The 13,653-nt window shown below is 37.2% G+C and overlaps 1 protein-coding gene across 1 annotated transcript; it reads left to right on the plus strand.

Annotated features, from left to right (window-relative positions):
* Positions 1–4,138: 4,138 nt before the first annotated feature.
* Positions 4,139–12,540, plus strand: LOC134212246 (ATP-dependent DNA helicase PIF1). The gene is made up of 3 exons (XM_062689915.1): positions 4,139–4,540; positions 9,221–9,966; positions 11,218–12,540. The coding sequence occupies exons 1-3, from the start codon at positions 4,357–4,359 to the stop codon at positions 12,268–12,270; spliced, it is 1,983 nt and encodes a 660-aa protein (XP_062545899.1). The 5' UTR covers positions 4,139–4,356; the 3' UTR covers positions 12,271–12,540.
* Positions 12,541–13,653: the final 1,113 nt, after the last annotated feature.

Here is a 13,653-nt window from a genome sequence, read left to right on the forward strand (position 1 = left end):
ATTAATTTTTAAGAATGGGTAAAAATGCCACATTTTTTGACACATATTGCGTTTACTCATTTATGAGTAAAATATAGTTTACTCATTTAATGAGTAGATCCACTTATCCTTCAAAGTGAGTAAAAATTCACCCTTTAATGAGTTTTCGAGGTTCTCCGTGAAGTTATGATGTCAAACCCGCGTATCTCCGGCCGAAATAAGACTTCTTCCAAAGCGTAAAGATCCACAATTAAGAAAAAAGGGAAAAAATTCGAAATTATCACAAGTTTTCAGGATAATTTTTTTTTAAGCCTTAATAAAGACTTAAAAAAATAAAAAAGGATAAATTGAAGTAATTCGGTGTTAGAAAGGGCTTAGCGAACAAAGCACTGAAGCGAAATAATGAAACTGTATTAGGACTTGTTGTACACCTAAACTATAGATAGTAGAATCTATAGATGAGCGAAAGCATGGCTGAGTCGATTTTTTTGCCCGTGCACACGCGCATATGACGTCACAGCCCTTAACGTTTCCATTGAAATCGTGACGTCATGCTCGTTTGGAGACACGTTTGACAGTTCGTTTGGAGACAGAGGATTTATCTTCGCTCATCTATATATTCCACTATCTATAACCTAAACATAGTACGAAAACACAATATTATCTAAATGATAATTTCATTTATATGTGGCACACACTTGTGGTATTCGTACCATGGTACAAGGCGACAAGAAAATAATTTCAAGGCTATCTTTAATGAAGACAATAATTGGTATGGCACTCATTTCAAGATTTTTGTACCATGGTATGAATACCACAAGTGTCCCCCCCATATTAATCAAAAGAGACATTCATAAATTACGCAACGTTTAGCTGGGAGTAACCACCAAGCATTAATTCATGCATGTAATCAATCACAGATCAGTATATTAAATGCTAATTGCATTAGATCAGTTTTACCGATGTAAAGATGCATTTATTCATCGCCTGTCAAGCAACGATACACTAGTTCAGCGTTATGAATGCAGCGATGCATTACATATGTTTTATTTCAACATGTCAAAAAAATAAGGCATTATTTCTGTCGTAAAAGGGCCTTTTTCCACTTTAAGTCAACTTTAATGGCTGTATTATTTGCAAGCATATATAGCTTCATGGTTACTTAAGTAAAAAAGTATGGTTCAAACAAACATATTTGAGGTAAATTCTAACAAAAGTTCAGTTTGTTCTAGCACCAAACATAAATACGTTTGAAACAAACATAATGTTACATTTGAAGCAAACGAAAAATATTTTCAAATCAAATATGCATTTTACGTTGCTTCAACCACCGAAATTATTGAATCAAACATGGATATTATTGTTTTGGTTTGGCCGCAAAAATATTTTCCTATCAATTATTGCAATATTTATATTCTGGTAGCATTTGACTACCAGATTCCACAATTGCTAACGTTCATATTTCATTTACTTACCTTATTGTACCTGAAAAACATCCTCATCAGCAATTTGGAAGCAAGAAAAAACTTGCTTCCATTTCTTTGCTGGAATCCAATCGGACCTGACCCGAACTGAAGTTTTTGTTTACTTTTGCAAGAGCGAGCGAGGGGCTACCCAAGTAACCACCAAGCATTAATTCATGCATGTAATCAATCACATATCAGTATATTAAATGCTAATTGCATTAGATCAGTTTTACCGATGTAAAGATGCATTTATTCATCGCCTGTCAAGCAACGATACACTAGCTCAGCGTTATGAATGCAGCGATGCATTACATATGTTTTATTTCAACATGTCAAAATAATAAGGCATTATTTCTGTCGTAAAAGGGCCTTTTTCCACTTTAAGTATGGCTGTATTATTTGCAAGCATATATAGCTTCATGGTTACTTGGGTATCCACTAGTGCACGCATGAAACAAACAGGAATTAAATTTAATTTTCAAAATAAATATGTTTGATTCAAACATATTATCAGTTTGTGAACAAACATGAATATTTTTGAATCAAATGAATGAAATTTCTATCCGTGTTGGGTTTGGTCCGATTCGTGAATTAAAATCGAATTAAACTTAAAAGTGACAGTTCGGAAATTATGAAATCCCCCGCTCATAAAAATGGCTGGTGCTACCCAGAAAGACCAACAAAACATCTATCAAAAATTATTCAATATCTGTCAAAAGTAATCTTGCTCTGCGAGCAGGGTTATTTGGAATTTTTGAATTGTCTCTTTTAAGTTTAATTCGATCGAGGTTTTTCTCCTCATTTTATGACAACAAAGGGAAATGGGAGGGAGATGCAAGAGAAGGAAACGTTAAAAAATCACAATCTGTCACAAATCACTGAACCCCTCCCCCCTGTACGTACAACAGTTACTGTAAATTATATAGTGGTTCGTCTTCTTCGTACACTAATGTTACCTCGACTTTTACATGAAAGTTAGTGAGAATTAATTCCCTTAATAGCAAATTTAAATATTTTTCAGCTTATCAAATTGTTTCGCTAGTCCCCTATTGCGGTTTTCAACTTAATTTAAAACTTCAAATATTCTGCTTTCTTCTTTCAGGCATACAATTAAAAATACAGAGGAAAGCTTGTTTAAAACCGACGGAACTTTCTATCACGGCAAAGTCGATAATTCGCAACCTCACTAGGAATAGTTCACGAGGTCAGTCATGAGTGCTTCTTCTGCGTCTCGGATGACTCAAGATTTGTCGATTAAGACACGTGTCACGTAAGAAGACCATTTAATTTAAATGGGATCTTTCGACAATTCTTACTTCAGTCGGAACGCCTCACCTCATACAAGACGCAGAATTAGCGCAATGGATTTATGACCCAGCTTCCATACTACGTTATTTTTCATGTGGTAGCCCAGGATCCAGATTTGCTCGAATGTATATTTTCGATTCAGTTTATGCATGATGTTTTTTACAGTTTATCGTTGTTTTTAATATATTCATTTTTCAATGTATAATTACTGTCTATTTATTAATATAAAATGAAAGAAATCCAAAATATAAAAAATATAAAACGCAAGGGGTACCGTTTCACAAATTTTCCCAATATGTTTCAATTATAACTCCAAAATAAGATTTATTGTTCGAATTTCCAAAAGTGGATTATATGTCAACTTTATGTTGTATAATTTATAGAAAATTTTGTTCGTGAAGACCTGGGTGCTGCGGATAGAGCCGTTTTTCTGCACTCAGGCTAGCAGAGGGATATTTTGAAATCACTCCCATAAACAAAATTATTTTGCAGATACTTGACTGCCAAAAATTTTCCGCTCTTCGAATTTCCCTTTCCCCGCTGCATGAGGGCACACAAATGCGCTAGACTCTACTGACTCTACGATTGTTTACATACATTCATGCTCTATCAGCTGCTGAATCTCGTGAAATTTCGTAACGAGTGCTTTTTAGTTGCATTTCCACTAATTTTCCACTCGAAATATAATGTGAGAATATTTGTTACAAGAATACAAAACTCAAACAAATTTTATTTTTATTTTTTCCCATAACAATACTTCTCAATATTAGATCAGAAACGAACATAACCACAATCTTCAATGTTTGGCTCCGGCACAATAGAAAATTTTGGCTTCAGTTTGACAACCAAATCGATTCTATCCGCACCACCCAGGTGAAAATGATCGATTTTTTATGGTAACATAACTTAACCGCCCTTTACCCATATTGTAATTTTGTCAAATACCATCTATCATATTGTCAAAACAATTAGGGGTAATGTTGACGTATGGTTGTGATGGATGGTCTAGGAAGATGTATTTTAATAGTTCAGAACTTTGCCGAAAACCTCATTAATAAAGACAATAAAAAAAAAAAGTTCAGAACTATGCGGGAAGTGAAGACATTCCACTAAAAAGCTCAAAATAATTTTCTTTACTTATTCTTGTTGGACGTAACACAATACGAGACCCCCCTCTCCCCTGTCACAAATTCTAGACCACCCTCCCCCCTCAAACCTTGGACGTAATTTTTTAATGTCCCCGAAAAAAAGTAACCTAAAATTAGGTTTTTTTTATAACCGTGTGTGCATGTCAAGCGCACGAATCAGCTGTAGAGTTGTGCGCCATTTTTACCGAAAGAGTTTCGAACAAGCGGAAGATGTTTTCGCGCTAATTTCAAAAATTGATCGTCTCACCCGTCAGTTCGGTTCTTGTTTTCGTTCGTCCGTCGTGGATCGTGGACACTTTTCCTTAGAATCTCGTGCGCTGATTTTACTATTAATGGCTTTTCGGCTCTAATTAGTTTATTACTAATCGTCTGGTCCGTGTCCCGTGTGTTTCCTCTATTAGTGAACAGTTACCTATAATAAAACCGTGATTGTGAGGAAGAATCATCGTGTGGAAATGGATCCAAACAACGCTAGTCTGACCTGCGTGGCGACCGTCGTGTGGAGTAACGCTCTCGGAACAACAACTAGAAAGATCGTCTACAAACAGGCCACACTCCGGCTGGTTCGGAACACGCTGAAAGAGATGTTCCTGGAAATTTCCGGCGAAAAGGTGAACACAATAAAATTGAAACTAAAAGGTGAGTATATCGGCAGCAATCTATGGTTTTGGTAATTATAAAAAAGGCAATCTTATTGGAATAAAATCCAATAACGGTACATTGAACTTTCCGACTTTACTCGAATTGGATCAGTATACGTAAAAAAATAACCTTATGTTATGGCAAAAAACCATTCGAAAATACTTATACTCTTCATTATGCCACCTAATGAATGATCCCATATCAAAAAGCTAATAACGTTCATAAGTTAATGAAAAGTATAAGTTTCCGAATGTATGTGACTAATGCGATGTATAAGTTTTTTCTTATACATGTCATTAAGCGCCTGCTTTGGCAAAAAAGTATTAGAAATATTAATAATAAACAACATTGAATTTTTTTACGTGTAGTTGGAACCTAATAAATAATCAATCTAATTATTATCAATCACTGTTAATAGCAAAACTGTGAGGACAGTATTGGATTTATCGATTTCTTTTAATTGAATCAATCGAAGGCACTTAATGATATGTAAGAAAAAAAACTTCGCATTAGTCACATACATTCCGAAATTTATACTTTTCATTAGCTTATGAATGTTATTAGCTTTTTGATATGCGATCATTCATTAGGTGGCATAATGAAGAGTATAAGTATTTTCGAATGATTTTTTGCCATAACATATAAGGTTTTTTTTTACGTGTAGTTATCTTGCATCAGTTATCAAAAATAATTCGGATAACAACAGCTTTGTATCAATAGTAAAATAATAAAAATAACTAAAATTACATAATAAATTAATTTTAAATAATAAACAATGTGAGAATACATATTTAAAATTCGCAGTAGGCAAGTGAAGTGAAGCATGCTTAACCTTGCTTAACAAAATTAATGTACACAAATTTGAAATTCAATCGCAGAATCGCAGTAGGTTGCGATTAGAGATGCACCGAATAGTGGTATTCGGTGCTCGGCCGAATAATCTGCCTTTTACTTACTTACTTAGGTTTATTCTACAAGGAAATAAATATGTTTACCTCCTAAGAAATCAAACGGAAGATCAAGTGTCATAGCTAGGCCAAAGCTAAATAGGTTTTGAGACGACTGCAAATCAAATGTCGGCAATTACTTTATTTAGAACGCCAGAATATGTTTGCGACCAAGCCAAAAAGTCGACAATAATTATATTTGTGTTTGCCTTATCGGGAAAGCCGATTTAAATAGTAAGAGCAAAAGGATGTTGGATGATATATAGGTCTTGAAAACCCATAATCTATAAAAACGCCAAAAATATCAGATTCATTAACATTTTTAAGTATTTTTTGTATACCTGAGTAGTGTTATCACCTGCTCTCGACTTCACTATGAATTTTTCATTATTTGCCAGTAGAGACCGGAAGACAAAAAACTTTTTTTTGTAACCATGAAAATTTGATCCCAACATGTTTGAAAGTGCAACACGTTGAATCCACGTTGAAATAATTCAAAGAATTAAAAATTAATTCACAAATTATGTAGTGGAGCTGGGGTCTTATTTTTTAAGCTTCACCCTGTGAGGGATGATATTACGAAATATCACAGTAGAATATTCAAACATTTGTTTCAGTAATCAGTAAACTATTTTTTTAAATAAATTTTGAATTTATTTAGCATATTCGGCATTATTCGGCTTATTTGGCTGAATATCGCGATTTAATATTCGGTGAAACGAATATTCGGCAAAATAAAAATTTTACCATTATTCGGCCCGAATATTCGGTGCATCTTGCGATAGGATGTCAGCATTGTATGTCACGAAGAAAAAACCCTTCACTTGTATGAAATATACGACCGCAAATTGAACGTAGAATTACGTATAGTGCGATAGTGGATGGAAATTTTGACCATCAACATTTTATGCACGTTCATGTCGGATGGCTAATAGCCGAAATATAGGCAATTTACTGTTAACGTACATATTTAACATGGGCTGGCAAAATTGAATTTTTCAATAGTTAAATGCAATCTAAGAGAGTTTACTGATCGACTCATACCAAAATCTCCAGAATTCGTTGGCTCGTACTTCTTGACCTCATTTTAACCGGAAATAGTTCAATTTTTTGGGATAGAACTTTAATTTACTTTTATATTGGTAACCGGGGAATCAATATTCGAGCAACGCCTAACCATAAACCCTTTGTCATGAACAGAGTGTGTTACTTACAAACGCCCCTCTCAACAAACCTTTATCAGAACCCGAACACAATATGACAAAAATCATTTGCCTTGCATGCTCTGATATTTCCGAGAATGCAATGCTATTACATATTGTAATCAGAGTTAGATTCTCGATTATTTCCATTAAAGCAGAAACTACGATAGCATAAAATTGAAATATGATATATAAATAATGCAAAATAACGGAATGAAAAGTTTGCAACAAAATTGTCTTCTTTTTTGTTGCTGACAAAAATTCTCGGATCTTTGTCATCATCATTGTCTCCGACAAAAACAAAGCTTTGTCGTTGGTTCTCTTTTGTCGCTTGTTTTGCATGCGCATCCATCCAAAAATTGATTCCCTGTTGGTAACACAAAAGTGTAATTCAAGACAAAATTTTCAAAACGACTTATCTGCTTTTGTAAACAAAGATTCAAACGACGATTTGACGAATCTAATAGCTCTCCCACGCAAACCAACACCATCAACAGGTAGCGAAAACCTTCACCTACCTATTGGTGGTGTTGGTTTGCCTGGGAGAGCTATCAGATTCGTCTAATCGTCGTTTGAATCTTTGTTTACAAAAGCAGATAAGTCGTTTTGAAATTTTTTTTCTTGAATTATTTTGATTGAAAAAACATGTGTAGATAAGGAGCCTAACATGTAGTTTTTCAAATTCTAACTATGTATTTAAAAGCTTTGAACATGTTATTTATGACTGTTAATAACATTTAAAAAGCATTTTAAAATATACTTCCTATACTTCACCATGTTGAAAAACAGTGATTTCACGCACACGTCCTTCAACACTAGATGGCAACAGCGCGGCTGCGTCAAAGCGAATAGAACAGTGGTGCTCATCACTTTGGGCGTTTTTCTCTAATTTGGTCAAACGCTTTTAAATATATCTATCTGCGGTGGAGGGTCATAAAACGGATATTGGTGTTAAATTCACTCCGTTCGAAACGATCAAAGTAAAACAAAGGTGCGGCCCGCGGGCCGCACTGTAATTTTACCACCAATATTCGTATTAATATCCTAAGCTGACAGATATATTCAAAAGCGTTCATCCTAACTTTGTTAAAATAACGCCCAAAATGCTGAGCACTACTGATATAGAAGAAGAAGATAGATATACAAAAATTTAGATTAATCCACCTAGCGGTGATGATGCTTTTTTCGGTTTTATCGTTTAGTTACACTTATTTAGTGTGGTATAAATAAAAAATAATTGCCTACCTTAAGGCTTTTGCAAACGTTTCATTACGAATCAACCAACCAACCTTAAATGATTCGATACACCATTTTCTTTATAACTTTCGAACGCAATGATTGGTCGTGATTATTCTTGATAGTGATCAACTAGAGTTTGACCCCCGACGAATACAATTTGTTGCAGGAAAATTGGTTAAGGATTACTATATGAAAAGTGTGCTAATGGTTTTCGTTTGCACACACGAACAGACATACATGCTTAACTTTTCAAGGACCTTCGTAACATTTTTGCCTTTCTCGTACAACAAAGTTGAACCGAAAGGCTATCAGTTCACTACGAAAACGAACTTTTTATAGAAGCCTTGAAGACCTATAGTGTTATATACCAATCAACTCAACTCAGCGTATGTATGTGTGTGCACAAAAGCTAATAAAAACATTAGACAACTTTTTATATAGTAATCATCAACCGATTTTCTCGCAACAAGTTTCATTCGACAGGGGGTGTTGAATGCAGAGATATTCGGAACTGTATAATAAGATACACTTATTTTATTGTCACTTGCCGGTAGTCACGCCTGAAACTCATTGACTCTTTTCCCAATGCCTACTATCTTTCTTTCTTCCAATTTATCCCTGTGCTCAACTCACGTGTTCGACCCTACAGGGGGCAAAGCCTAGTTGATCATTATTGGATTTGATAACGATCGGCTGTTGCGTTTAAAAGTTATAAAGAAAATGGTACATAGAATTATATTAGCACCATATAAGGTTGGTGTCTTGGCTAAATTCGAGAAAGGCAGTATCACTACTCGGTGAAATAAGTTGGGTTTTTCATGAATTACTTTGAGTTCTGCAATCAAAAGCCTATATATTTGTATGTTGTTTGTAATATATTCAAATTTATGGAAAAAATGTTACTTCGGTCCTTTGGAAAAGTTAAGAGAGATTTTGTTCCGTTCGACGAGCTGAGTCGATTGGTATATAACATCATCGGTCTCCGAGCCTTTTATAAAAACTTCAATTTTTGAGTGAAATGATAGCTTTTCGGTTCAACTTGAAAATTCAATGAAGAAAAAAGATGGAAAATTGCTCATTGCGAATTTGTAGGCTTGCTTGCATTCCGATTTCAAAAGAGGCCGAGATGACCTTACGCCGCCGCGCCGGCAGAGAAAGCACAACTTCGATGGATGTTTGAGGACGATAACTTGTAGACGATAACTACAACAAACGATTTTATTTGTAACAGAACTTTTTACGCGATAAAATTGCAATTTTTGTCTGATCATGTTTTTAATATTTTTCAGGAATCCAAGTGCGTTCCAAGTTCATGGCGGAAGGAAAGTCTACCATCGAATTCAACGAAGAGAAATGTTCCTGCTTTCTGTCCAACGCTCCGCCGGGATTGCTAGTTCAGTTTCTGAAAATAATTTTCGTAAAGATCACTTCTGACCAAACATCCAACGGAGAATCCAAAGAGGAAATGCTCAAGAAAACCCGTGCTCACCTGCTGTCCGGTAAGGCGAATCAGTTCGATGACATTAGCCCGGTCACTAACGTTGAGTTGGCACGGGCTAAAAAGCTGGCCGTGGGCACGGGATCGGTGACCACGCCTCCAGCTGCGCAAAAGAGAAGACGCCTCTCCGGTGATGAGCAGAGACCAGCGCCGAAGAAGTTGTACGTTCCGTCGCCGTTGGTTGCGGACATGCAAGCGGAAACACTGAACGAACAGCAAAAGCAGATACTGGAGGCATGTAAAGCGGGACGTAGCATTTTCTTTACAGGCTCCGCCGGAACGGGCAAAAGTTTCCTTCTGAGAAAGATTATTTCAACTCTTCCGCCGGACGGAACGGTTGCCACGGCATCGACCGGTGTCGCTGCCTGTCTGATAGGTGGTACGACGCTGCACTCGTTCGCCGGGATCGGTAGTGGAGAAGCTTCGCTGAGCCGATGCTATGAAATGGCAACCAGGGCGAATTCCGGCTCCATTTGGAGGAAGTGTAAGAGGCTGATTATAGACGAGATCTCGATGGTGGACGGTAGTTACTTTGAGGTGAGTTTTTATGATCATAATATGAGATAATGAGATATTATCTTTATGCGATTTTATTCAACAAAGAACAACTTAATTGACCGAGTAGTGATGCTGCCTTTCTTGCATTTAGCCAAGACACTAACCTTATATGGTGCTAATATGGTTCAATGTACCATTTTCTTTATAACTTTTGAACGCAACGGTCGATCGTTATCAAATTCAATAGTGATCGACTAGGCTTTGCCCCCTGTTGAATGAAACTTGTTGCGATTGTGTTGCGAATCGATTGAGGATTACTATATAAAAAGTTGTCTAATGTTTTCCTTAACTTATGTGTACACACATACATACACACGGACAGACAGACATTTGCTCAGCTCGTCGAGCTGAGTTGATTAGTATCTCCGAGGCTTCTATAAAAAGTTTGTTTTCGTATTGAAATGATAGCCTTTCGGAACAACTTTGTTGTACGAGAAAGGCAAAACATTTTTCATTACCCTGTTAGATAAAATCCAAGTTCAAATCAAATAATTTAGGTAGGGGGAATGACGGCTTTGGCAGGTTTTGTTCTATTATTGGCAGGGGTTTTTTTATGTCTGACTATGCTCAAATTTGGCCTAAACATTCTTTGCATATCAAAGAACATTGTGGCCAAATTTCATAAAATTTGGTCGACAAAAACCCCCCTGCCAATAATAGAACAAAACCTGCCAAAGCCGTCTTTCCCCCTATTTTCAGTTTCATCATTTTATCAAATCGATTTTATTTAAATCATTTCAATAGAATTCAGCTCCAAACTCCAAACCAATTTGAATCAACTACATATCAACCCTAAATTAAAAATAAATTAATTGATTAATTAATACAACAATTCACTTAAATTATTATTTTTCAACTAGTTTGTTTATTTGGCAGGCTCAATCGTGTATGACACTATGCGGAGCCGCAATTCTTTAGTAATAGGTATATAACAGTGTAAATAAAATTTTAGTAGGGCGCTCTCCTAAACTAATTCTCTTATCTGACAGAAGAATCATTATTCTGTCGGATAAATCGGATAAACACCGTGGTTTAACAGGAATTCGCCTTCCAATGTTAGTTCACAATATTGAACTTCTGTTTCAGACTTTACAGTGTGAGTGCGACGAAACAAATTTAAAGCATTCTCAACCGAATGCACTCCGGTTTCACACCCAACCCTTTAGACTCCAAGATTACAACAATTCCATAGAATTTTCATTATCAACTGTATGTTTTGTTCCTCAACAGAAAATAGAAGCGGTCGCAAGATACGTGCGGAAGTCCGATAAACCATTCGGAGGAGTACAGTTAATCCTGTGCGGCGATTTTTTCCAGCTGCCGCCCGTTGTGAAGCAGGATCCGTCCGTTCGGAACGCTCTTAGCCAGGATGACAGCAAGGCGGTTCGTTTTGCGTTCGAAACAAAAGCATGGAAGGAGTGTGTGCAGCAATCCTATGAGCTCACCGTTGTCCATCGCCAAAAAGATCCCGCGTTCGTATCCATACTGAACAGTATTCGTATCGGCAGGGTGACGCCGGAAATCCGTGACCGTCTGGCTGCCACCTCTAAGCAGCGGATCGAGGTCGAAGGAATCCTTGCAACACAGCTATGTTCCCATACTAGCGACGCCGATCGAATTAACCAATCGAAGCTCAGCAATCTTCCAGGGGAAGACAAAACGTACATTGCCACTGACAGTGATAGTTATATGACTAAACAGCTGGACCAACAGGTTCAAGCCCCCGGGAAGTTAATTCTTAAACTAGGAGCGCAAGTGATGTTACTGAAAAACCTGAATATTAGTGAAGGTCTAGTAAACGGTGCCAGGGGGGTGGTGTTAAACTTTGTCCAGGGTTATCCGTTGATAAAATTCAAAAAGCGAGAGCTACTTGTTAAACCTGAAAAATGGTCAATTAAAACTGCCGGAGCGGTCATCGTCACACGTTCGCAGCTGCCCCTAAAGCTGGCGTGGGCATTCTCCATCCATAAATCTCAAGGTTTAACACTGGACTGTGTTGAGATGTCTCTCTCCAAGGTGTTCGAAGCGGGTCAAGCCTATGTGGCGTTGAGTCGAGCCCAGAGCTTGGACAGTTTGCGGGTGCTGTCGTTCGACGGCAAAGAAGTGTGGGCGAATCCTAAAGTGCTCGAATATTATCGCGATTTGCGGAGAGAGATTCGTGATCGGGAGTTAGTCACTCCCATGGCTGTGAGCAAGAAAAAAGACGGTGGGCTGAAGAAATCTCTCTCCTCAATGGGTCTGACCAAGTCGATGATGAGTAAACCGTTAGTTACGATCAACTAGACGAATTTCATAACTTGACAGCATTTCTTCTCATCGATATTTATTAGTTACGTTTATGTCCAGGCAATATCATTCCGCTAAGGAATTATTTACAAAAAACTAAACCTAGCTAGACGAATTTGTACTTGTAGTATTACACAATATCACTAGAAAGTCATGTATTATTTAGGAAACCCCTAATTATGTAATAATTAGTATTAGTAAGGCTAAACCTCAAAACATGTGTGTGGTAAAAAAAATAGAAAACATAAATGATTAGACTAATACAAACTGCCCATAAGCAATTATTGTTTCAAGATGACTTCCACAGATCTGTTAGTTCTCTCTTTAAAATTGTCATGGAAAAACGGTAAAACGTAGCTCAAACGTGTGCATTGTGCGGCGGCCTCCTTTTAGATGTGTCAGCCATCGTCTTGGCCTAGGATTTGGTGTATCAAATGCATCGATAGCATCCCGACCAGTAGATGATCTTCTTCTTCAATGGCTTTACATTCCAACTGGAACTTGGCCTGCTTTTCAAGTGTTCTATTAGCATTTCCTCAGTTATTAATTCAAAGCTTTTCCATGCCTGCCATTTCATGAGTAGGTATGTATCTTATATGGCGAGAAAGTTTCCAACCTGGAAACATCCTAGACCGGAGCGAGAATCGAACCAGCCATCTCCGGATTGGCAATCCTACGCCTTTGCTCGCAAGGCTACTGGAAAACCCAGTAGATGGTAACAGATTTATATGACAACTTGTTATTCTGTTACAGTATTTTTTTTAACAGAGGTTGTTAAAACAATGTACTATTAGGTACCAGTTAAAATAATATATTTCAGCTTTGATCGAATTCCCAAATACGCGCTACATCGAGGTGTTTTCGTTCTGATCCGAACACTCCCTGTCACTGTTTTGTTTCCAAACCCTCTGTATCATGATCAATGTCAAAAACATGGAATCAAAATTAGAAACCCTGCACATTAGTATGTACCACAATTTGCGGAATCCTGGGCTAGAGGTAGATTCGATTTGCTCAATAGTAGACTAGAGTAGACGTTTTCTTAGGAATCTCACCACATTTTATTCGAAAGAATACTTATCAATAATTTAATTATTTTAGCCACAAAAGTGGACACAGACAATCGCGCGCGATCTTTCACATGTATCCGACGGTGGATCCAATATAGTTATCATTATTTATTTATTCAGACTAAGGCCGAAGTGGCCTGTGCGGTATATAAGAGTCTTCTCCATTCGGCTCGGTCCATGGCTACACGTCGCCAACCACGCAGTCTACGGAGGGTCCGCAAGTCATCTTCCACCTGATCGATCCACCTTGCCCGCTGCGCACCTCGCCTTCTTGTGCCCGTCGTATCGTTGTCGAGAACCATTTTCACCA

This window comes from Armigeres subalbatus, chromosome 2 (assembly GCF_024139115.2).
Source record: "Armigeres subalbatus isolate Guangzhou_Male chromosome 2, GZ_Asu_2, whole genome shotgun sequence".
Taxonomy (NCBI): Eukaryota; Metazoa; Arthropoda; class Insecta; order Diptera; family Culicidae; genus Armigeres; species Armigeres subalbatus.